At 38.2% G+C, this 24,133-nt stretch overlaps 1 protein-coding gene across 10 annotated transcripts in view; it reads left to right on the top strand.

The window, feature by feature from the left end:
- Positions 1–24,133, top strand: part of srrm1 (serine/arginine repetitive matrix 1) — a 59,895-nt gene that overhangs the window by 10,037 nt on the left and 25,725 nt on the right. For 6 of the 10 annotated variants that reach the window (XM_043717658.2, XM_087976836.1, XM_043717662.2 and 3 more), the window contains exons 2-8: positions 6,574–6,663; positions 9,588–9,710; positions 12,514–12,684; positions 16,252–16,364; positions 17,653–17,868; positions 18,870–19,058; positions 19,153–19,284. In XM_043717658.2, the coding sequence (XP_043573593.1) occupies positions 6,574–6,663; positions 9,588–9,710; positions 12,514–12,684; positions 16,252–16,364; positions 17,653–17,868; positions 18,870–19,058; positions 19,153–19,284 (1,034 nt within the window). Of the gene's footprint in view, positions 1–1,328; positions 1,356–6,573; positions 6,664–9,587; positions 9,711–10,354; positions 12,685–16,251; positions 16,365–17,652; positions 17,869–18,869; positions 19,059–19,152; positions 19,285–24,133 lie in introns of those variants that run through there. The other 4 variants (XM_087976837.1, XM_043717663.2, XM_087976840.1 and 1 more) reach the window with 4 other exon arrangements.

Genomic DNA, 24,133 nt, shown 5'->3' with positions numbered 1-24,133 from the left:
TCCCCTTAAGCTGTTACTAGATTATTTAGGTTTAATTTTCTATCAAGATTGGATTGTTTATGTGCAAACTGTGTCTCTGGGGACATTTGTTGGTTGCTTAAATTAAAAGCCTTTTTGAGATACTGATCCTCTCGAAGGTAATTTTTAGCAGAGAAAAAAAATAACATTTTTACGTTTGACTTAAAACATATTATGAAGGATGGTGAATCATGTTTATTTGAAATGCTCTTCAAGTTTATACAATTTCATGAATCATGTTCTAGGCTTAAGAATTGTTCACCATACATGGAAGTTGATAAATCATTAGATTGTCAATACATTAGAACCTTTGTCTTGGAAGTAGGAGAAAATAGTTCATATTAAGGTGAGTGGAGCACCCTTTTTACACTATGCTTGAAGTCTGCTTAAACTTGGGTATGGCTCGGACCAGAAGGAGTGGTGCTCTCTACCTAATTCTAGACTCTGTCGCAGTGTCAGTGTTTTTATTCACATGTTAGTTATCATTGCAAGTTTACTGATTATAACATGTTGTGTTGTAAACCCACAACCCTGAATATTTGGTCAAGGCTGCCCATTTGTTTAAGACACTTTTTGGTTGCAGAGATCTCATGGCATTTGAAGCTGGCTAGATATATGTTTTGATGTAGATGTTTAATTTACATTAAATAGGAGCTGTCTTCATTTTTTCATTATTAATTTTAATTAAAGGTTTACTTTTGATACCTGAAAGATCACTACTAAATCCTCCACTATCTTCAGCTATCCCCTTCAGAGTTCTAGGGTGTAGCCTATCTAGTCCAGGTGATTTATCCATTTTCAGGCCTTTTAGCTTTTCTAGCACCTTCTTGGTGACGGCCACTGTAGTAATTTCTGACCTTCCCCATCTCTTTTTTGAGGTTTTAAAAGTGTCTTCCACCGGGAAGACTGATGTGAAGTATTTATTCAGTTCCTCGGCCATTTCTTTGTTCCCCATTACTACTTGTCCAGCATCATTTTCCAGCAACCCACTGTTCACTTTTGCCTTTCCTTTTGCCCTTTTAGATATATGAAGAAACTCATGCAATCTTTCCTAATAGTACCAGCTAGTTTACCCTAGTTTAATCTTCTCCCTCCTTATTTCTTTCTTTCTTTCTTCCTTGTCCTCTAGTCATTCTTTCTGAAGCCTGAGTGGATGAATTTCCTGCTGGATACATAATTGAAGCTTGTGTGAAACTTTAAAGAATAAGGAATTGAAGATTTGCTGTAACTTTAAGCTAGAAGAGAGGATGAGCTTGTACATTTACAACTCATTGTTTGTTGAAATTTTGGTGTGAATTCCAAGTAGCAGTTGAAGGCCACATAGAATGAAACCAGATGTGAGTTTTAAACTGTCTTTGATATATTGGCTGCTGTCATAGTGTCACAGCATGTTGCATTTGGCCTTGGTTAAAAATATTCAATGGTTTAGTAGTGTGAACTCAATTTATTCCAATTTTCTTAGTACTTTATTAGTACATACTGTTGAGATCTTCAATCTGACGGTCATGCATTTAAGCTCCCATGATGCCCATCCAATTTGTTAAATGATAGATGGAGTTGAGGGTTGAGCTTTACTGTTGAAGTGAAGTACTTGTGAATGATGACATTGGGACCTCTGATGAACTTGATAGCTAGGGTACGGCTTTGATTATAGTAGAGGCCGGCTTCATAGCAAAGAAATTGAATTTATATACATTGTAGCTTTCTGCAAGTGGAAAAATAGGATTAAAATTGGATTGATGTGGAATTGCTTTGATGGAGCTCAGCCATATCCATCCAAAGAAGACCTGATTTGGCAAAGCTAAATTCCAGAATGAACTGCCAGATTTTGTTGATGTCAGAGCCAGCCAGAGCAAAAAAGCTATCCTGTTCCCAAATATGGGTCTTGAGAACATGAATTTAGAAATCTTATTATTTAGAAATGTATCTTTATGTAAGCTACACAACTTGAAACAAACTTGGAAGTGTGAAATTGAAATTGGTGGAGAAAAACTGCCACCCAAAGCATTAACGTTCTAAGAAAGGGTCACCAGACCTGAAACGTTAACTTTTTGTTATAGGCAACCTTCAGGCTAACATAATTAGCCACCGTGTCCTTGATTTTAGCTGGGTTTCATTCCCACACCTTATCAATATCAATAAAGCAATAATGAAAACTTTTCGTGTGGTCACAGTGAGTGGGGAGAGGATTAAACATGGTTTATTTCATTCTGTAATTCATTGATCTGCTGATATTATCTAAACTTGGAACTAAGTCTGATGGTCTGCATCCCGGGATACTGAAGGAGGTGGCTCGGGAAATCGTGGATGCGTTGGTGATTATTTTCCAGAGTTCGATAGATTCTGGGTCGGTTCCTGAGGATTGGAGGGTGGCTAATGTTATACCACTTTTTAAGAAAGGTGGGAGAGAGAAAGCAGGAAATTATAGACCAGTTAGTCTGACCTCAGTGGTGGGAAAGATGCTGGAGTCTATTATAAAGGATGAAATTACAGCACATCTGTATAGTAGTAACAGGATAGGACAGAGTCAGCATGGATTTATGAAGGGGAAATCATGCTTGACTAATCTTCTGGAATTTTTTGAGGATGTAACTCTGAAGATGGACGAGGGAGATCCAGTAGATGTAGTGTACCTGGACTTTCCGAAAGCTTTTGATAAAGTCCCACACAGGAGGTTAGTGAGTAAAATTAGGGCACATGGTATTGGGGGCAAAGTACTAGATTGGATTGAAATTTGGTTGGCTGATAGGAAACAAAGGGTAGTGATAAACAGCTCCATTTCGGAATGGCAGGCAGTGACCAGTGGGGTACTGCAGGGATCCGTGCTGGGACTGCAGCTTTTTACAATATATGTTAATGATATAGAAGATGGTATTAGCAATAACATTAGCAAATTTGCTGATGATTCAAAGCTGGGTGGCAGGGTGAAATGAGATGAGGATGTTAGGAGATTACAGGGTGACCTGGACAAGTTAGGTGAGTGGGCAGATGCATGGTAGATGCAGTTTAATGTGGATAAATGTATGGTTATCCACTTTGGTGGCAAGAACAGGAAGGCAGATTACTACCTCAATGGAATCAATTTAGGTAAAGGGGCAGTACAAAGAGATCCGGGTGTTCTTGTACACCACTCAATGAAGGCAAGCATGCAGGTACAGAAGGTAGTGAAGAAGGCTAAGAGCATGCTGGCCTTCATAACAAGAGGAATTGAGTATAGAAGCAAAGAGGTGCTTCTGCAGCTGTACAGGGCCCTGGTGAGACCACACCTGGAGTACTGTGTGCAGTTCTGGTCTCCAAATTTGAGGAAAAACATTCTGGCTATTGAGGAAGTGCAGCGTAGGTTCACGAGGTCAATTCCTGGAATGGCGGGATTACCTTACACTGAAAGACTGAAGCGACTGGGCTTGTATACCCTTGAGTTTAGAAGACTGAGAGGGGATCTGATTGAGACATATAAGATTATGAAAGGATTGGACACTGGCAGCAGGAAACATGTTTCCGCTGATGGGTGAGTGCTGAACCAGAGGACACAGCTTAAAAATACGGGGTAGACCATTTAGGACAGAGATGAGGAGAAACATCTTCACCCAGAGAGTAGTGGTGACTGTGTGGAATGCTCTGCCCCAGAGGGCAGTGGGGACCCAGTCTCTGGATTCATTTAAGAAAGAGTTGGATAGAGCTCTCAAGGATAGTGGAATCCAGGGGATATGGAGATAAGGCAGGAAGAGGATACTGATTAGGACTGATAAGCCATGTTCATATTGAATGGCGGTGCAGGCTCGAAGGGCTGAATGGCCGCCTCCTGCACCTATTGTCTATTGTCTAATGACTGTCCACTTGCTGAGCTATCCAGAGTACTTCAGTAACTTATGAAATTGTACTTGAACATTAATTAATACTTTTAAGAAAGCTGAAGAATTGTACTGTTGTGGATTAATTAAAAGCTGCAATTAGTTTTTGTACAGTATGGATAAAGATTTAGGCCCACTTCTGCATTTTTCCAACCCATTTGGGAAAGTGCACTGATTCTGAAGTCCCACTACTCCTGGGTTAACCATAAATGTTAATGATTTTGTCAAAGCATGCAAAGTCCCTGATTTAACTGTGTGTTAAATCTAGTTAACAGAACTCAAACTCCTCTTTAATACCTCTATGCAATTATATAGACTGATAGAGACCGACAGGTAGAAAGGGAAAAACACTGGCAAACACATTTCAATAGCACCAGTCCAGGTGGTTTGTTCAGTGATTTTGCTTATCAAGAATTTCTGGTTTTTAGTCTTGTTTCCCTAGGTTCTCTGACTTTGGTGAGGCATAGTGCGATTGTTACTCTAGCTGCAAAGTCTCTTAGGAACTGATTAAAGGCAATAACTGTCAGTAACTGGTAGAGAAAGTAATTGGCTTTCAGGTGTTTTTTTTTTAAAATAGAGACAACACATAACCTGCCCTTCCAGCAGTTCAAAGGCTTCTCTCTATATTGCTCACCTAAACCTTTTCAGCTACCCAGGAACCAGAGTTATCACCATATTGCTGACCTTTTGCATTCAAGGCTAGTCATATTACAGAAGCTAATCAGCTACTTGTTACTGGTCGAATCTCTCTCTGCATCTCCACCGTCGTGCTGTTTACAAAATCCGCCCCCTCCAACACCAACTGCTTGAACAAAGCCAAATAAATATCACAGTTTCAATAATTTGTTTAAAAGTATAATAATTCCTTCCACAGTCCTTCTAAAACTGATCATTTCCCATTTTAGCCCATAAATAAAAATCTTGCCAATGATATTGCCATCAGAATGATTAACTCATCTTGCATAAACTGTAAATTACAGGGATTTATTTAACTTACTAACTGAATAGCGAGCAAAATCTGAACAGAATATTGTTTGATTCTAACAATTTCTTTTAGTACTTATTGCAATCAAAGTGAGGTGGGGGTAGCATGGAATAATTATGTAGCTCTTTCTAAGAGCAGACCTTTACTGTCAGATTCTATGATCTGATCAGGTTCTTCTATCACTGCTGTATGATTTTAGTTTCTGCTGTATCTTCAATAACTACTCTGTAGTTGTCTCCAAACAAAGGCATAATTACTAAGTTGTACACTTCAAATTAGCACGGTAACAGCTGGATTTTTCAAACTTGAGATTGAAGCAAATCTCTTAGATTTTAATAAAGCTAATCCTTTTTTTTAAAAAAAAATCCTTTTGTGGAATGTGGCTGTTACTGGTTATGCCAGTGTTGCCTGTCCTTAATTATCCTTGAATTGAGCAGCTTGCTCAGTCATTTCAGAAGGCAATTAGAGTCAAAAACTTAACTGTTGATCTGGACTCTCATCTCGTCCGGATCAGCAAAGGATGATGGATTTCTTTTCCTAAAGGGCATTAGTAAATCAGCTGGATGTTTAGACAATCGATGATAATTGCCACCATTACTGAAATTCGCTTTCTATTCAGAATGTAATTGAATTTTAAATCCCACTAGCTGTCATGCTGGACTTTTAATCCACATGCCTATAAAATACCTATTGCTCCCCAAGAGTAATAGTTCCATGGGCTAGATGTTACATGTACAAATAACAGAATTGTTGGCTTATCTTGATGTTCAGAGAGCTGTTCTAAACTGACTAGAATTTGGTGTCCTTTTGTAATAACTATCCAAACTAATTAGGTTCCTCACAAAGGCAAAATACACAATTTATTCTTTATACCTTTTTGTTATTTAATAAAATGTCACTTGACTGTTGGCTTGTCAGACTGATGTGAAATTGTGGATGCCTAAATTATTTTAATCTAGTGGCTTAAGACTGATGTCTGCATCTGTTCCCCTCTGGTAGCTTGATGCCATATGAGGTACAGTGAGTGTGCTGGCATGAGGCATCCCATGTACATCTTCAGTTTTTCTGCATCCTTCAGCTCAGCTTGTTGAACAAGCAAGTCCATGATTGTTATGATGGCAGCTGAGGCATCTGGGATATAATTGTTTGTCCCAATGCTCATTGTCTCCTTTACCAATAAGATTTGAGGATCAAAAGCAACTCCAGGAAGGAATGCATTACAGTGGGCAAATTGGAATTACATTAAGTACAGTAGGTATAGGGAGAGAAAGAAACTGGATGAGGGGTAGTGAGTAGGAAGTAAGAACTGTACAAAATTTTGGTTTTTAATTTTGAAAATTTGGCAACAATTGATTTGCAGCAATGAGATGGAAAAACGAATGTTCCCTTTCTAGGTCATAAGGTTGACCGCAATGCATTAATAATCATAACATTAGAAGGGTATTTATACATTGAATTCCTGGATTTAAATTTGTGTTTTATGGACGATTAACTTGGAAATAATGCAAACAAATTGCCGAGCAAGTTTTGGTGATAACAACATAACCTGTTGTTTGATTTTTGCATTTTAGTAATGACTGGTATTGTTAATTTACTGTTTTTCCTGCAACATCTTACCTTCACTTACCACTTGATACAGTAAAGATAATATATTAATTGATATCAAATCATTGTTTTAAATAGATTAAATTCTGTACTTAATATTTATTCCTGTTATAGGGAACAAGTGCAGAACAGGACAACCGTTTCAGCAACAAACAGAAGAAGCTCCTAAAGCAATTGAAATTTGCAGAATGTCTTGAGAAAAAGGTAATGTTATCTTATTACTTTGGCATTTGTCAGTACAGCCACCACAACTCTTATTTGCTCTTTCATTAAATGTGCCCATTGCTGCAAGGCAGGTATTTGTTGCTCATTCTTAATTGGCCCTGAACTGAAAGGCTTACTGGACCATTTCACAGGTCGGGTAAGAGGTAGCCACTTTGCTGTGCATTGAGTCACATGTAGATCAAACTGGGTAAGGATTGTGAATGGGCTTGTATGGTGCAGTAGTAGTATCCCTGCATACGAACCACGAGCCTCTGGTTCAAGTCTCACCTGTTCCAGAGGTGTGTCATAACATCTCTGAACAGGTTGATTAGAAAATAGCCTTTTTTTTGCTAATTTTCTTCACTGAAAAACGTGACTAACTCAAATGGGTTTTTATCTTTTGAATATCGGAGTTGGGACGTCATGTTGAGGTTGAACAGGGCATTGGTGAGGAGTACTGCATACAGTTCTGTTCCTGCAAGGTTTCCCACGATGCTGGGAGCGATGGGTTTGAGTTATAAAAATAGGCTGGGGCTTTTTTTTATGCTGACGTGTAGAAGGTTGAGGGCTGACTTTATAGAGGTTTGTAAAATCATAAGGGACATAAATAAGGTTAATAGCAACGGTCTTTTCCCCAAGGTAGTAGAGTTCAAAACTAGGGGCCGTTTTTTAAGGTGAGGAGAAAGATTTTAAAATCTATAAAGGGGAACCTTTTTGTACACTGTGGGTAGTGTGTGAAATGAACTATCAGAGGAAGTAATATATGTAGATTTGGATTGGAAGACATTTGGATAAGTACAGAAATAGGATAGGTTTGGAGGGCCAAACATAGGCAGGTGTGACGAGTTGGCAACATGGTCAGCATGGACTAATTGGTTCAAAGGGTCTGTTTTCATGCTGTAGGATTCTCTGACAGTTGATACTTTCATGGTTGTCAGTTTTTTTTACAAATTGAATTTTAAATTCAGTCATCTGCGATGGTAAGATTTAATGTTTGTGTCCTTAGAGAGTTAACTTTGTCCCCTGGATTACTTCTCCAGTGTTACCAAAGTTTCCACTTTGTCACCATCTCAAACCCACAATACCTTGCTGAGAGGCATTGCAGATTCTAAGCAACATTGGGGGATAGTAGGACAGATGGCCCACTTGGATGCAGAGCTAGTTTTATGGAATGCTCTTCAGGAATGAAGAGAGCCCAAGAGATGTGGGTGTGGTACAGTTCAGAGCTTGTAGCTATGACTTCTGCAAGTACAGGTAGCTGGGTTGAGGAATTAAACTTGGGGATTTTAAGAGGCCAGAATTAGAGTGCAGAGTTCTCAAAGGCTGCAGATCTGGAAGAGGCTACGGAGATTTGAAAATAAAGTGAGGATTTTTAAATTGCAGTATTGCAGGACTAGGATTCTGTTGATTACCATAGGTGTGGTGTGAGCAGTGCTTCAAGTAAGTTAGATGACAGATTGCAGAAGAACTCTGAATGAAGGATGACTTGGATGAATGCAGACGTTTCCAGGGTGGAAAATGGATGGTTTTACATAATAGCACTCGGACAGTTAGTTTAGAGGTAACGTGGGCAAAGGTGACGTTTTGGACAGTGGGCTGAATGGAGGTCAAGCCAGAGTCACTGTTATGGCAGTGAATGTAGATAGGCTTCGATAGATGTGGCCATAAGCTCATTTCAATGTTGAATGTGACACTAAGGTTGCAAGTGGTTTATTACAAACTATTACCAAGATGAGGGTTAAGTCATTGACTAAGGAACAGGATTTTGAAGCAAAAATGAATGACACATGTCCTTAATATTTCTAGTATTTAACTAGAAGAAATGTGTGTCCATCCAGTACTGGATGTCAGACAAGCAGTATGTCAAATCGCAACAGTAAAAGAGTTCAGGTGATTGTGCGCTAAAACTGTCTCCTCAGCTTGTATATGGGACCTAATAGGAGATAAAGGTACACTGTATCAGAACATTGAACTTGAGCTACACGCTCTTGTTAAATTTGAAAGTCTGCTAACACATTCAAGTAAAATAGAGTGCATTTGCCATTATGGAGATTGTGTTTAGCCATGGTACTGACTTATTCACAACCAGTGAGTGGATTGCATATCACTTAAATATTTTTGGCTCAGATAGAATCCGTTAAGCATCTCATCAGAGTCATACAACAAAACTGTTTGATCACCTGTTTCAAGTGGTTCTTTTAATCCCATGTTGACTCTGATCAGTCCATGTCTGCCACTGTTCAGCAATAGGTCTGTCTTTGGAACATGAATAAAGTACCGTGGTGCTTTTTTTATGGATGAAAGATGACATTGCATTAAAGTTTAATAACTGTCCAAAGTGTTGATTTATATTCCACAGTTGCACAATGTACCATCAATTGTTTTGTTAAGGTACCTGCACAACTTGAACTTGGTTTTCAAGTTCCTCAAATCATTTATAAATCATAGCTTTGTGTAATTCATCAGTTTCTTCAATGGTTCTGTAAGTACTTATTTTCAACTGATAAATTGATTTATTAATTAAATATTTCTAACAAAATCGCATACATGTTCATGAAAATAAAATTCCTGTAAGGCGCAGTGCTTATTGTAACTCTGCTTTTCTTGTAAAACATTTTTTATCTCTTCTGCAATCATTAACAGGATATTTGAGTGACTTGCTACTGGGCTTCTGGCGTTTCTCAACGAACTACCAAATTTCCAGGAGAAGTTGGGGTGACATAAATTCCTGGTCCAGTGATCTTGTTTGCACTCAAGTGATATGGGTGGAATCAAAAATTAAATGTAATACAATGTCATTTGTGATGCACATTGGTCCTCTGTTGCAAAACAGTTCCATAGACTAAGGTAAAATATGACACTAGGTGCTATAATCCAAAGTTGCAAGTGCTTGTTAATTGTAGTTCTTTTCGACTGGGTTTCAGGTGGACATGAATAAAGTGAACCTAGAAGTGATCAAACCGTGGATTACACAGAGAGTGACAGAAATGCTTGGGTTCGAGGATGATGTTGTTATTGAGTTCATCTTTAACCATCTTGAAGAGAAGGTAATGATTGGAAACAAGCAAGAGCATTTATAAAAAGTTATTGTGATGTGGTTTTTCACCTGGACTTTTGGTGAAAGAAAGTTATGTAAAGTGTCAGGTTTGCTTGTTTTCTACACAGTTAATATTGAAGACAGTATAAAACATGGTTTAAAAAGCTGCAAGGATAGCTTTAAAATATGATAGGATTCTTTAGGGACCATTTAGCACTTTCAACTATTTTCACAAGGGTACATTGAGAAATTTTTCCTGACTTAGTTTCTTCTGAAAATACGAATTGCAGTTTGATTTGGACTCTAAAATGAAATCTGTGGATGCTCAAAGTTTTTTTTAAAAGTGCTTGGGTAGCTTCATTTGAGTTCACCGCATTGTAGTTTTCTTTACTTCAAGGAAACGAGCATGAATGTTGATGAATAATGTCTTTGAACAGTCAGCTGAACCTATTTGCATATGCATGGTTGGGTGCTCTTCCTTAAGAGTGCTTAATATACTCTTGTGAAACAGTTGAAAATATTGAATGACCCCCTCAGTTAGCCCTCAGGTAACAAAAAGAAAATCCATCTTGTATGTGTTCTTACTTGTTTTGTTGTATAATAAGCGCCTTTGACAGCATTTTTCTAATGATCGTGTGATTTATGATTTAAAAGGCCTGAACCAAAATGGATGTTATTCCGTCTGAAGTATAGCACCATCACCTTGTTAGGTCACAGCAAAGTGAATTCCAATGTCGCTCTGACCCTCCTCCCTTGATGATGCAGTGTGTGTTTGGAGGTGAGTTGTGTAAAGTGACCAGACGAAAATCCTCATGCCACTCAATGAAGAGCACTCGGACAAACTTTACACTGCTCAGAAGTAAAAAGTGGAAAGCAAAACAGTAGCCAGTCTAGATGAGGAAAAATGTACCATTGCAGATAAAATTGTTTCTGTAATCTAAAAACTGGATATGGCTTTCTTAGTGAAGCTTTAGGCTTATTAATGATCAATGTGAAAATAAAGTACTGTTGTTTTTGAACTCTTAATTAAAATCAAGATGTTGGAACTTTTCTGGAGGGCTAATTGTTTTCTAAAAATACTCAAAACTTCAACTCGCCACTGCAACCCAAGGGATACTGAGACTCCATCTTTCATTTGGGGAAGAATATTTAGGCCTATGTAGGAGGAAAGTCATTTTGATGTGGAACTACAAATGGTACATTTTGAATTTGTGCCACCGTAAGGTTCTATTTTTTTCATGCGACCGAAATGTATCCTTAACATTCAAATGTGTCTGATCTAATTTGTCCACATAGAAATGTTCAGGCTTTTTTATTTTACAAATGAATAACATGACAACAGCTATACTGGTAGTTAGAATTCTGCATGGAAGCAAGGTGTACATCTTGAAAGAAGGAAAAATTATCCTGTTTACTTTGCTTGAAATGTACCTGTTAATAACTGATCATGGAATGACATTGGTGGTGAATAAAGAAAAGTTTGCAGTCCAAGCCGTGCTGCCCTCCCAGTTGCAGGAGGATGTAAGCAGCTCACAAGCAATGCAAAAAGTAGTATAGATTTCCATGTTGCTCTGTTGCATTAATAGGTTCAGTTTGAGTGATATTGCCAGCATGTCTGAGACTCCTCAGAACTGCCAGAAGATTCAAAGTAGTGGTAACTCTTCATGTATTTGTTTACAAATTACATGATCTTTTGAACACCTTTTAAACCATAGAATGTATGCTATACATGTTTAGATATTGAACAAATATCTTCTGTAAAGATAAAAATAGCTTTGGCATCAGTCGTGGAATATTTCTAAAACATGAAATTTTTGAGCAGGGTTTGTCCAAGTTAGAAGAACTATCTTTTGCAACTCTGTATCCACCCAATCGGAACAGATTTAGATATGTTGACCACTATAAATATAACCAATTACTTTAGCAGTCATTCAGTATAGCATAAATGCACTTAGCATAAATCTCATATATACTTATAAAGTAGCATTAGTGGATATGTGGTAGGTTATGAAAATCAGTGGAAGGATCAGCATGTAAATATCTTAGTTCATTGAATTAATACGTTGTAATATAGTTTAGGTGCTTGCATGTTACTAAATATTGTAGTTTAATGTAAAAGTCAGATTTGGAGAGGTAGCAACAGCTCTGCTTCACTTGGAGCATGAAGGCAAGTTTTATTTAAGCAGAAGTTTAATATAAACTGTTCATTTTTCTTTTATGTGGCTGTTTACTCATTATTGCTTGTTCGTCTCTTACAATTTAGATAAATGATATAACATTATACTCAAGGTGATTGAGTTGCAGTAGGGAGTCGGAAGCAACCCAAGGGAACATCTTTCTCTACAGGGGACTTGGAACTTTGGGTTCAGGAGTCGACCAGAAGAAATTGAAGACCTCAGGACTCTGTACTTGCTTTATGGTGTTCTGACACGTTTGTGTGTTTTTTTTACTGGACCTCGTTGCTCTGGCAACCTATGTGCAGTACCCATTCACTAAAACAACGAAAGGCCCATTGGCTATTGTCAGGAAATAGTGAGAGGCAGTCTGGCCTCGTAAATGGGATTTAAGTGTATTGTTCATATTGAAAGAAATCTTAAGACAAAGATGACACTCAGCCAATTTATATAGGCTGATAGATCAGGGAAATGGTACGCAGTATAGATAGAAAAAAAATTAATGTAATTTGCTATTATCTAAAGTTTGAAACTGTCAATTTTGCCTTAAGAATATTGAGGTAGATTGAAAGTAGTAGAGTGGACTGCTTTTGGATTTTTCCAAATAACCTTTCTGCCTTCATCTTGTGTCTGTTGCAGAACCCAGACGCAAAGCTGATGCAGATTAATTTGACGGGGTTCTTGAATGGAAAGAATGCACGAATGTTCATGGGGGAACTTTGGCCACTGCTCTTGAGTGCACAAGAAAACATCGCAGGAATTCCCTCTGCTTTTCTCGAACAAAAGAAAGAAGAAATCAAGCAGAGACAGGTAATCTATTTGTAGATCTCTGTAGGTGATAGAGCTAATCCACTAGGTTACAATCAAATACATTAGAGGCTTTTTTTTCTCTAGATGATTTGCAAGTTACCTATCTCTCAGGAGTCTTGTAATTTGCATATATGAATAAAGGCCATATTGTTCCTTATCTGTCTGCTGTCAACTAGGGGTGGTTAGGTCAAGTCAATTAAAAAACCTGGAAGGAAAACAGCACCTAGTAAGAAACTTAAAGACTGAGTAGGAGTGAATAAGGTTATTACAGGAAGGAGAAGTAAAAAGTTAAATGTTCTTTATTTAAGTGCAAGAAATATGTGCCATAAGATGGGTGACCTAGTGAAACAAATAGAAACAAGTCATTTAAAATGCCACTACAGGGACAAGTTCAGTTGACCAAGGGCAGGAAATTTTATTTAGAGTGTGACAGACAAAATGGCAAAGGACAGATGGATAGCCCTGATGATCTCAGAACATCGCGAAGTAGAATTTGTATGAGTGGAAATTAAATCAGCAAACGTTGCTAGGTGTGGCTTTTATGCTCCTGAGCAGTAGTTCAAGAAACTATTTAAGTAGTTCAAAGAAAAGTTTATTTGATTGAAAAACGAAACTCAGCAAAAATGGCCCATCTGTGATTGTCAGGAAGTTAAGAATAGTATTAGATTAAATGAAGATGCTTGTTTTATTCGAGTCTGAAAATTGGAAGTGTTTTAGAAACTAGCAAATATCTGTCTTAACGTTGATTAAATGTGGAAAAATTAGAAAAATGCATAAACTAACTAAAACCACAGTAACAGATTTTAAGAGCCTTATAAATGCATAAAAAGAAAAGCTAAGTTAGAAATTGGTCCTTTGGAATTGCAGACAGGAAAAATGATTGTGGGAGCAGAGAAAATGGCAGAGTTACTGAACAAATATGTTGTCTATCTACCTCAGAAGACACATTTATCTCTGAAATAAATTTAATCTCTGAATAGCCTGAGGGCTTAAAAAGAAGAAATTGAAATAATCAGAAATGGTATTGCAGAAATTTAAGGAGCTAAAATCTGCCAAATCCCCTGGGTACAGCGGCCTCACCCCTATGGCTGTTTTAAAAAGAGCTGCAAAGAAAGTGAATGTAGTAGCTGTGATTTTCGAACATTTATTAGGTTTGGAATAGTTCTATCTGACTGGAAGTTTGTTAATATTAATACACTTTTCCAAGAAGGATGGGAAAGAGAAAAGAAGGGAATTGCATGCCAATGAGCCCGACATCACTGGGGGATAAAATGATGGCATCAATTGTGAAAGTTCGAACAATGTTTACGAAAGCATACTGCAATTAGAGCACGTTAGCATGGTTTTGCTGAAGGCAAACAGTGTTGACAGGTTTGGAGTTTTTTTTTTGAGGATCTAGCTAGATAAAGGGTATGCCTGGGTTTCCGAAAAACATTTAATAAGGACTGAAAAAACTGATAGCTAAGTTAAGGAATTGTCAAGTTAGTGATAATATATTAGCATGGATGGAGGATTAGTAACGGACCAGAAGCAGAGAGTGGTCATAAACAAGGAATTTTCAATTTGACAGGCAGTGAACGGTGTAGTGCTACAGACATCCATGCAAGGTCACTTGCAATCTGCATTAATGACTTTGGTGGTACAGAGACCAGCAGTTATACTATTTTTTTAGTATAGAGCAGTTATACTATTTTTTAGTCTGGAAGGATTGAATCTTGTGTGCAAGGTTGGCTGCCATGACTACTTTTAAGCCTCTTAGTAACACTCCTTATTTATAAAAAAAAATGATTATGCTTATGTCGGAATACTATTCAGTTTCCTTATGCTGACTGTACTTTGCTCACTACTTCCTTATTTTGATCCTGAAAGAGACTGGGTGATCCCTATGTGCGAATACTCCTATCTCTTACCTTCAGTTTAGGTAACAGCCTGCAGAATGAGTTTGGGCACATTGTAACTGGGTTTCTAACAGGTGGAGACCCATGCTACAAAATTGAATATAGTATTGTCTTAAGTTGTAATAAGCCAGCAACCTTACTCATATCCCCATAAATATGACTAATGTTTCACATCAAAACACTTAGAATTGGTGGATGCTTTTCAAAAGAAAAATTTAATGGACTTGTATAAATTGAAATTAAAGTTTAGCTGAAGTTGGATATTATCTTAATCTAGTTTAGAGTTAGTTGAAGTCAGTCCAGTGAAATGTAAGTTTTTAGTGACAAGTAAACCAAGCAGCCAAGATTATGACCACCTGAGAAGGAGCCAGTTGTTTAAGTTCTCCTCTCGGTTTGTTGTGTCAAGTCTGACATGTTATGTCCAACTATAGTAACTAAGACAATATAATGTGATTTTAACCCTCAGATAACTGCTCTGGGATGATCTTTGTACAGTCTGTGCAGATGGATTGCACTGAAGTTTAGTGGTTCTGAATTGTGATTTTTTTTTTATGCTAACATATCACACAATGGCCAAAATAGGAGTTATGACAATGATGTTATATCTAATCCCAGATATAATTGAACTGAGTAGGTTTGAAGTTTTAAATAAATCTTTACACGTTGTCTGCATCTGACTGAATATTTTTAGTTCATTAGCACATCACATTATTTCAAGTTCACAAAAGGACTCACCGGTTGTAGCTACTGTTTCTTGAATCTTTGTTTCTGTTCATGCTTTGCCAGGTACAACATGATAAGTTAATCCATTAATTATCTTTAAGTTTTGTTTTATAATTCATGGACAGCTCAATGATGATCCCAATATTGCATAGTTATAGGGACAGCAGCTGTCTTTACAACTATAAAACTGGTGCTAATGTCTTGCTTCCATACAAGCACAGTAAAACATGACATTCCAGACGTGCTGTCAGTGATACCTTGCACCTTCAGGGAGGTGTGTTGAAATTCTAGTGGATGAAAATTTAAAAGAATCACTGGAATTGATGTGAACTTTCACTTTTTATGCTGTTGGTCTCCCCCTTAAGATCCTTGAAATCCTAAAATAAATTTTTAAATTGTGCACCAAGTCATAATCATAGTTGAACAACTCTTTATCCTGACAAACTAATTTTGTTCTTGAATGTCAAACCTCCAGTACGATGATTTAAAAACTATCCACAGATCTTCAAAATAATGACATTTGCTTGATATTTCAGATTCTACATTAATCCCATTTATATATCCCAATCTTTATTATATTTGCTATACAGTGAGCAACAATTGATGGATAATGAGTGCCTTTAGAGAACATTAAGTGAATATCCCATCTTTTCCTTGTTTGTGTATCTTTCTCAATTTGTATCTGCGAGTAAAGAAATTGGCTGCTGTTTTAGCTTCACTATATTGCATTAATTCTTAGCTGTTTGGTTTTCCATGCAAGTACAAAACAGTAGTCAGAAAAATGTTTTCCCAGTTCTAAACATTTGTTTAGTTTAAAAGTAATTTGCTCTCGTATGAATCCAGGAAATAGCTGATTGTGCTGATAATCAACAGTGGAGCATTGAAACACAATATGATGGAGTACATTTTCCTTTCCATTCACAAGTTTATAAATTTCTTGTTACAGATAGAACAGGAAAAGCTGGCTACCATGAAGAAACAAGATGAAGAGAAGGAAAAAAAAGATAAGGAAGACAAAGAAAATAGGGAAAAGAGAGACCGTTCCAGAAGTCCAAAGAGGTGATTAAGAATGAAGTCTGTTATAAGGTTATGGTTGTATTCGGCATTTGGGCAAATCACATAATCTAGTTCTTTGATTTTTAATGTACCAATTTATATGGTATGGTAATATAACTTGTTAACAATATTGCACTGGCTAAGTCCATGCTTTTCCATGCATAATGCAGTCTAGCACAATGCATCAATAACTGCCTTCTTTTATTATGCCGAATAGATATATTTAGAATAAGATAACGTTTTTACAACTTTTGATTTTATTAAGCAAAAGATTTGTATTATTTACTGTATCCTGATGCACTTCACCTGTGACAAGTGTTCAAACATCTATCATAAATCCTGTACATTCAGAGCAATATTCTGGGGATGGCAGATGGGAATGATATGGAAATTATAATTTTTTTAAAGTTCCCTCACTTTCTCCTTATCTCAAATTAATCTCCAGTTAAACCGTCACCTGTTTTAACTATGCATCTTGCTGGTTATATTATTTCTTCATGTGCATGTTTCTTTGACCCTTTAGCTCCCCTTTTCTCTCAGTTCCCTTTGTGTTCATTAATAATAGCTTCTATTTTTAATGGAGTCTAAACCTGAGCTGTTAACTTGTCCTTTCCAGTCATAAATGCTGCTTAGTATGTTTTGTTTCCAGCATGCTCTGTTTCTTCCCATTTCCAGCATCTAATGTTTTGTTCATAATGGTGAATATTTATTTCAATTCTGGGTATGCTGACTGCTACCTAGTGTTTAAAAACCACTCTTTATTTGATGCTGTCTGACAAATATCTTGCGTTAGTGGCGGATTTGCTAAATATTGTAGAGATTGATCTCTGCTTTAGACTCCTTTACTATAGCTTTTTTTTTGAAAAGCATGAGATGCCAAAGTGCATGTTGCATGTTCTATTTTTTCTTAAAAGCGCTATTAATAAATGTTGAAGCATTTGATATGGGTTTTATCATTTGTTGAGGCATTTTAAAACTGGTCATAGAAATACTGAATTATCTTAACTGTTTCATGAATGTTAAGTTGAAATTGTTAGTCCTTTTGGCTTTTCTATGCATCCCTGATCCAGAAAATCGGAATTCGTGAGCTATAACAGTAATCTCTGTAATTTCCCAATAAACAATCTTAATAGCATCTTAGTGTTGGTTCGAAAGGCTGGTAGATTTTATTGAAGTGGTTTTTGTAAAACAGTAATCATAACTGGAAGCATTTTAACATCTTATCTGAAAACAACAACTGTTTAAATATTAAATTTGCTATTCAAGTTTTTAAAGAAATGAACTTTTGTAGGCGCAAGTCAAGATCTCCATCACCTAGGAGACGGTCCCCAGCAAGGAAGGAACGAAAGCATTCTCTCTCTAAGTCTCCTCGTCGTAGGACTAGAAGTCGGAGCAGAAGTGCTTCTCCAGTGACTAATATTAAGAAACCTGAACAACTGTCGCCTGAACCAGATCTTTCACTAAAAGAAAGGAAAGAATCTCCTGCTCCAGAAGCAACTTCAACAAGGTTAGTTTAAATAGAGAATTTGTAATATTTTGCCTACGTCAAGATTTGTAACAAAATCAAATTAGTTTAAAAAAATGAACAATTAGGTGGAAATTAATCAGGGAATCTTGTAGACTTAAGCCTCAGTACTTATGATGGAAGCTTAAATTTTTGAGCTACAATTGGTTGTTAGAAAATGGATTTAATGGCTGGACTTGTTTGTTTTTGAGATTGTATCTGGTTGTTGTAAACCAAAGTTATGTTTGGAGAGAAAATGGTTTGCAGCATACCTCTTAAAGCTGTTGCAAAAAATGTTGAGACAGCCAAAGTATTTGAATTTTAATCTTTTACACTTCATTGCTTTTTTGTGTACACTTCCAACCTAGAACACCAGAATTTAGGGACTGGGAGAAGACAAAAACTGCATTTGAAGTATGTTGGAACTATAAATAGATTAGATTACTTACAGTGTGGAAACAGGCCCTTTGTCCCAACAAGTCCACACCGACCCACCGAAGCGCAACCCACCCAGATCCATTCCCCGACATTTACCCCTTCACCTAACACTACAGGCAATTTAGTACGGCCAATTCACCTAACCTGCACATTTTTGGACTGTGGGAGGAAACTGGAGCACCCGGAGGCAACCCATGCAGACACTGGTAGAATGTGCAAACTCCACACACAGTCAGTCGTCTGAGGCGGGAATTGAACCCGGGTCTCTGGCACTGAGAGGCAGCAGTGCTAAGCATTGTGCCACTGTGCCGCCCAAATAGTGTTTAGCTCCATTTGTTAACTCTGAATGATGGGTTTGAGTTCCAGTTAAGTATTTGAATCTTTTGATTAGAATAATGCTCATAAACCTTTGATCATTGGACATAGTGTAGAACGTTCACGATGGTAAATGTAGGACTAGGACATAGGAGTTTTATGACTACTCTGGCCCTTGTATTGTGGCTTAACTAAGTATGTCTCTAATTGTAGCGAAGAGTTCAACATACTGGTTTTCTGATCTTCAATAGTGACATTCTGAAGGAAATTAAACCTGTGATACCAGAGGTGAAGGAAATTTTATTAGAACAGCCAACGAAAAAGGAGAAGGAAAGAAAAGACAGGAATCGTCATCGGTCACGGTCACGGTCTAAATCTAAGTCTAGGTCCCATTCACGCTCTCATTCACGGCCAAGGAGGCGTCCCAGATCCAGATCTAGGTAAATTATTTTGCTTTCTCCCTCTTCGTTAATAAACATTTTATAACCACATTTTTAAAATTCTGGATTATTAGTTACAATTTCATTATTTCAGGTCCTATTCACCTCGAAGATGGCCCAGTCCAAGGCGGAGGTCTCCTCCTCCTCGAAGGAGGAGTCCACCAAGGCGTCTGCCACCACCACCCCCTCCATCCAGACATCGAAGGAGTCGGTCACCTATTAGAAGGTATGCTTTCAACTTCAGATTTCCTTAACGGTTGTAAAAACATATACTCATTCACAGTAATAACTTTAAACATGTGGAATTGGTTTTCAGTGTTCAGTATGCACTTTCAAACTCAATAGACTGGATTTAAAAATAGTTTCTAAATATTCATTTTGTTTGTTCTAAGGTCAGTGCTTTGTACCATTTTCAATAAATATATTAGCAAACTGTTCAGTTGGATAGCTGTAATTTAAAAATATTGCCACCAGTTTCTCTCCGTTGTCCAATATCCTGTTTCCTATGCCGAAGAATTCTAGGAGTCCAACAATTTTGAATCAGAAGCCCAAAACTGAAGTTGTGAATATGCAATCTACTTTTTGGAGAATACAACAGACTATGGTTCTGCAAATCAATTTTACTTTTGACCAAAATGGCTATTCTCCATTTCTTTACTCAAAAATAATTTTCCAAAGACAGATATTTGGAACAATTTTGGAGCAACATGCTGATTTAAATGGAAGTGTTTGCACAATCTGTATGTAAAATAGGGCATCTCTATGATATTGCTCTCTGGTAAAAACTGAAATAGCATAGATGTGCTAAATATTTGCATTTCACTCACCCAAAGCTTCATGTTGGAAAATGTATTACGGCAGAGGGAGAAGAAAATCTTATCTCTTCCCTAAAAGGGTGATCCAAAAGTGTTTTTTTTTGTCTGCTTCCTCTTTAAGCAAGTTACAGACAACTCCAACCAGAACCTGATGAATAAATTTGCCCAGTTGTCCCACAATACCAAAGCAGTCAAATCAATAAGAGCACAAGCTGGTACTAATACAAAATAATCTCACTTTATTAGGAACAAAATTACAATAATCTTTAATACTAAACATACTATCCCTAATCTTATTTGGTCCCTAAGGTTGTAATACTTCCCGAATCTCTTGTAAATTTACACAGTTGCTCTCTGGCTCTGTCTCTGGGTTTGCAAAGCTGCCTTCTTCCCCTCTGAATAGTCAGCTGGTCTCTACTTCTTGTTGTGCTAGTCCCCTTGAAAGGCTTCAGATGGTTCCACAAGAAAGATTTATAGGTGAACTCTTTTTTTTTATTATTATTATATGTCTTAGATGGTTTTCTGGAACGTTCTATAGTTCTGGCCAATCATAAGAACATAAGACATCCTACTTACCCGCACTCTTTCCCCATAGCCCTTCATTCCTTGCGAGATAAGAATTTATTAGTCTCTGCCTTGAAGGCACCCAACATCCCGGCCTCCACTGTGCTCCATTGCAATGAATTCCACAGGCCCACCACTCTCTGGCTGAAGAAATGTCTCCTCATTTCCATTCTAAATTGACCCCCTCTAATTTTAAGACTATGCCCACACGTCCTTGTCTCCCTGTCTAACGGAAACAACTTCCCAGCATCCACCCTTTCTAAGCCATGCATTATCTTCTAAGTTTCTATTCGATCTCCCCTCAACCTTCTAAACTCTAATGAATACAATCCCCGGATCCTCAGCCGATCATAATATATTAGGCCTAGCATTCCAGGGATCATCCATGTGAATCGCTGCTGGACATGCTCCAGTGCCAGTATGTCCTTCCTGAAGTGTGGGGCCCAAAATTGGACATAGTATTCTAAATGGAGCCTAACTAGAGCTTTATAAAGTCTCAGAAACATGTCGCTGCTTTTATATTCCAACCCTCGAGATAAATAACAACATTACATTTGCTTTCTTAATCACGGACACGACCTGCAAATCAACCTTGGGAGAATCCTGGACTAGCACTCCAAATCCCTTTGTACTTTGGCTTTCTGAATTTTCTCACCGTTTTAAAAAATAGTCCATGCCTGTATTCTTTTATCCAAAGTGCAAGATCTCGCACTTGCTGATGTTGAATTTCATCAGCCATTTACTGGACTACTCTCCTAAACTGTCTAAATCGTTCTGCAGCCTCCCCACCACCTCAGTACTACCTGCCTTTTCGCCTAACTTCGTATCATCGGTGAACTTTGCCAGAATGCCCCCGTCCCTTCATCCAGATCTTTAATATATTAACGTGAACAGCTGCGGCCCCAGCACTGAACCCACTGTGGGACCCCACTTGTCACAAGCTGCCATTCTGAAACAGAATCTTTTTATCCAACTCTCTGCCTTCTGCCAGCCAACCAATCCTCAATCCATGCCAGTGGCTCACCTCGAACACCATGGGCACTCGCCTTACTCAGCAGGCTCCCATGAGGCACCTTATCAAAGGCCTTTTGGAAGTCTAAATAGTGAAACCCAGTGGATGTCATCTGTTACCTCTGCAAAGAATTCTAACAGGTTTGTCAGGCACGACCTCCCCATACTAAGTCCATGGTGACTTGTTCTAATCTGACTCTGCACTTCCTCAATGATAGATTCTTGAATTTTATCTACAATCAAGGTTAGGCTAATCGGCCTATAATTTTCCATCTTTTTTGTCTTGATCTTTTCTTGAACAACGGGGTTACAACAGTGATTTTTTCCAATCGTCCAGAACTTTCCCTGATTAGTGATTTTTGAAAGATCACAGTTGGCGTTTCTGCTATTTCCTCAGCCACCTCTCTCGGAACTCGACACAGCCCATCGGGGCCAGGATATTTATCAATTTTTAGACCTTTTCGCTCTTCTAGGCACTTTCTCTTTTGTAATGGCTACCATACACAACTCTGTCCCCTGATTCTCCTTAATTGTTGGGATATTACTCCTGTCTTTCACTGTGAAGACTGACACAGAGTACTTATTAAGTTCTTCAGCTGTTGCTTTATCTCCCATCACTAGCCTTCCAGCATCAGTTTGGAGCGGCCCAGTATGGGCGGCACGGTGACACAGTGGTTAGCACTGCTGCCTCACAGCGCCAGAGACCCGGGTTCAATTCCCGCCTCAGGCGACTGACTGTGTGGAGTTTGCACGTTCTCCCCGTGTCTGCGTGGGTTTCCTCCGGTTTCCTCCCACAGTCCAAAGATGTGCAGGTCAGGTGAATTGGCCATGCTAAATTGTCCGTAGTGTTAGGTAAGGGGCAAATGTAGGGGTATGGGTGGGTTTCACTTCGGCGGGTCGGTGTGGACTTGTTGGGCCGAAGGGCCTGTTTCCACACTGTAAGTAATCTAATCTAATTAATTTCTACTTTTGCCTCTCATTTGTCTCTTATGTATTGAAAGAAACCTTTTTCATTCATTTCTAATATTACTGGCTGGCTTACCTTCATATTTGATCCCCTCCTTCCTTATTTCTTTCTTTGTTATCCTCTGTTTTTGTAGTCTTCCCAATCTTCCGATTTTCCAGTTCTCTTGGCCACTTTGTAGGCTGTCTTTTTCTTTGATACATTTCCTGACTTCCTTTGTCAGCCATGGCTCTCTGACCCCTCCCTGTGTAATCTTTCTTTTCTTTGGGATGAATCTCTACTGTGTCCTCAATTACACTTAAACTCCTGCCATTGTTGCTCTATCTTTCCCACGAGGCTCTGCTTCCAGTCGATTTTCGTCAGTTCCTCTCTTATGCCCCTGTAGTTACCTTTATTTAAGTGTAACACAATTAGGTCCAATTTTGCCTTCTCTCTTTCAAACTGCGGACTGAACCCTACCATATTATAATCGATGCCTCCTGAGTGTTCCCTTACTTTGAGATCTTTTACAATATCTGGCTCATTACATTGATCTAAGTCCAGAATAGCCTGCTCCCTTTGGATACTTGGTTTGATACAATCGGGGTATACACTTAATAGTTTGAAATAAGAGTCAATCATTTAGATGGAGTGTTACTGTTAGTGTAGCAGGAGCCAATGCCTGTTTCAGCTCTGATTTGTTTGGGTAATCTGTTGGGGGTTATGTCCAAGTAGAATAACTGTTGCTCTTTACTTTATGCTAATGTCAGTAGCACCTGGCTACTGTGTTTGCAGTGACTGGTGTGTGGGTTTTGTGATTTGAGTTTACTTGGCTAATATCCCTTGCTGGAGAAAGTGAGGACTGCAGATGCTGGAGATCAGAGCTGAAAATGTGTTGCTGGAAAAGCGCAGCAGGTCAGGCAGCATCAAAGGAACAGGAGAATCGACGTTTCGGGCATAAGCCCTTCAGGAAGAAGGGCTTATGCCCGAAATGTCGATTCTCCTGTTCCCTGGATGCTGCCTGACCTGCTGCGCTTTTCCAGCAACACATTTTCAGCTTTAATATCCCTTGCTGTTTGGCCAAGTTAGCAATCTCTGTTTTAGCAGCCAGGAGACTGCTACAATTTGAAGTAGTGCCCCGAGATCTAGGCTCACAAAAGGAAACATTCCTTCCATGTACACCTTGTTAAGACAATTCAGGATCTTGTACATTTCATTTAAGATCCCCCCACCCCACCCCTCACCTTGTTTTAAACTGGAACAAATCTAGGCTGTCTAACCTATCCTCACATGCCAACCAATTCGTTCTCGTATCAATCTGGTAAAACACCTCTGACCCACCCCAATATATTTGCATCCTGCCTTGCATAAAGACCATCAAAGTGCAAACAGTATTTGCGATGTGGTCTCACCAATGAGACATAATATCCTTACTTTTATGTTCAAATCCTCTTGTTATAAAGACAGCCATTCTTGATTATGTACAATGCCTGCATGCTATTATAAAACAACAGAACTTGTTGAAGAAACATAGCATGTATGGCAGCATCTATGGGGAGAAAAGTTAGTATGTTGAGTATGATGACTGTTCATAAAAACACAATTCTGAACTTGAAACAGCTTTCTCTCCACACATGCTGATGAACTGCTGTCTTTCTCCAGCAATTTCTGGTTTCATAACTTGTGCACCAGAGCACCTAAATCCGTTGCACCTAGGAATTATGCAGTTGTTCTGTTTTAAT

The sequence above is a fragment of the Chiloscyllium plagiosum genome, unplaced genomic scaffold (genome assembly GCF_037043375.1).
Source record: "Chiloscyllium plagiosum isolate Xiang-an unplaced genomic scaffold, Cpla_swu_hap1 HiC_scaffold_30, whole genome shotgun sequence".
Classification (NCBI taxonomy): domain Eukaryota; kingdom Metazoa; phylum Chordata; class Chondrichthyes; order Orectolobiformes; family Hemiscylliidae; genus Chiloscyllium; species Chiloscyllium plagiosum.
The sequence above is the reverse complement of the archived record's forward strand: the minus strand, read 5'-3'. Positions and strand labels throughout refer to the sequence as shown.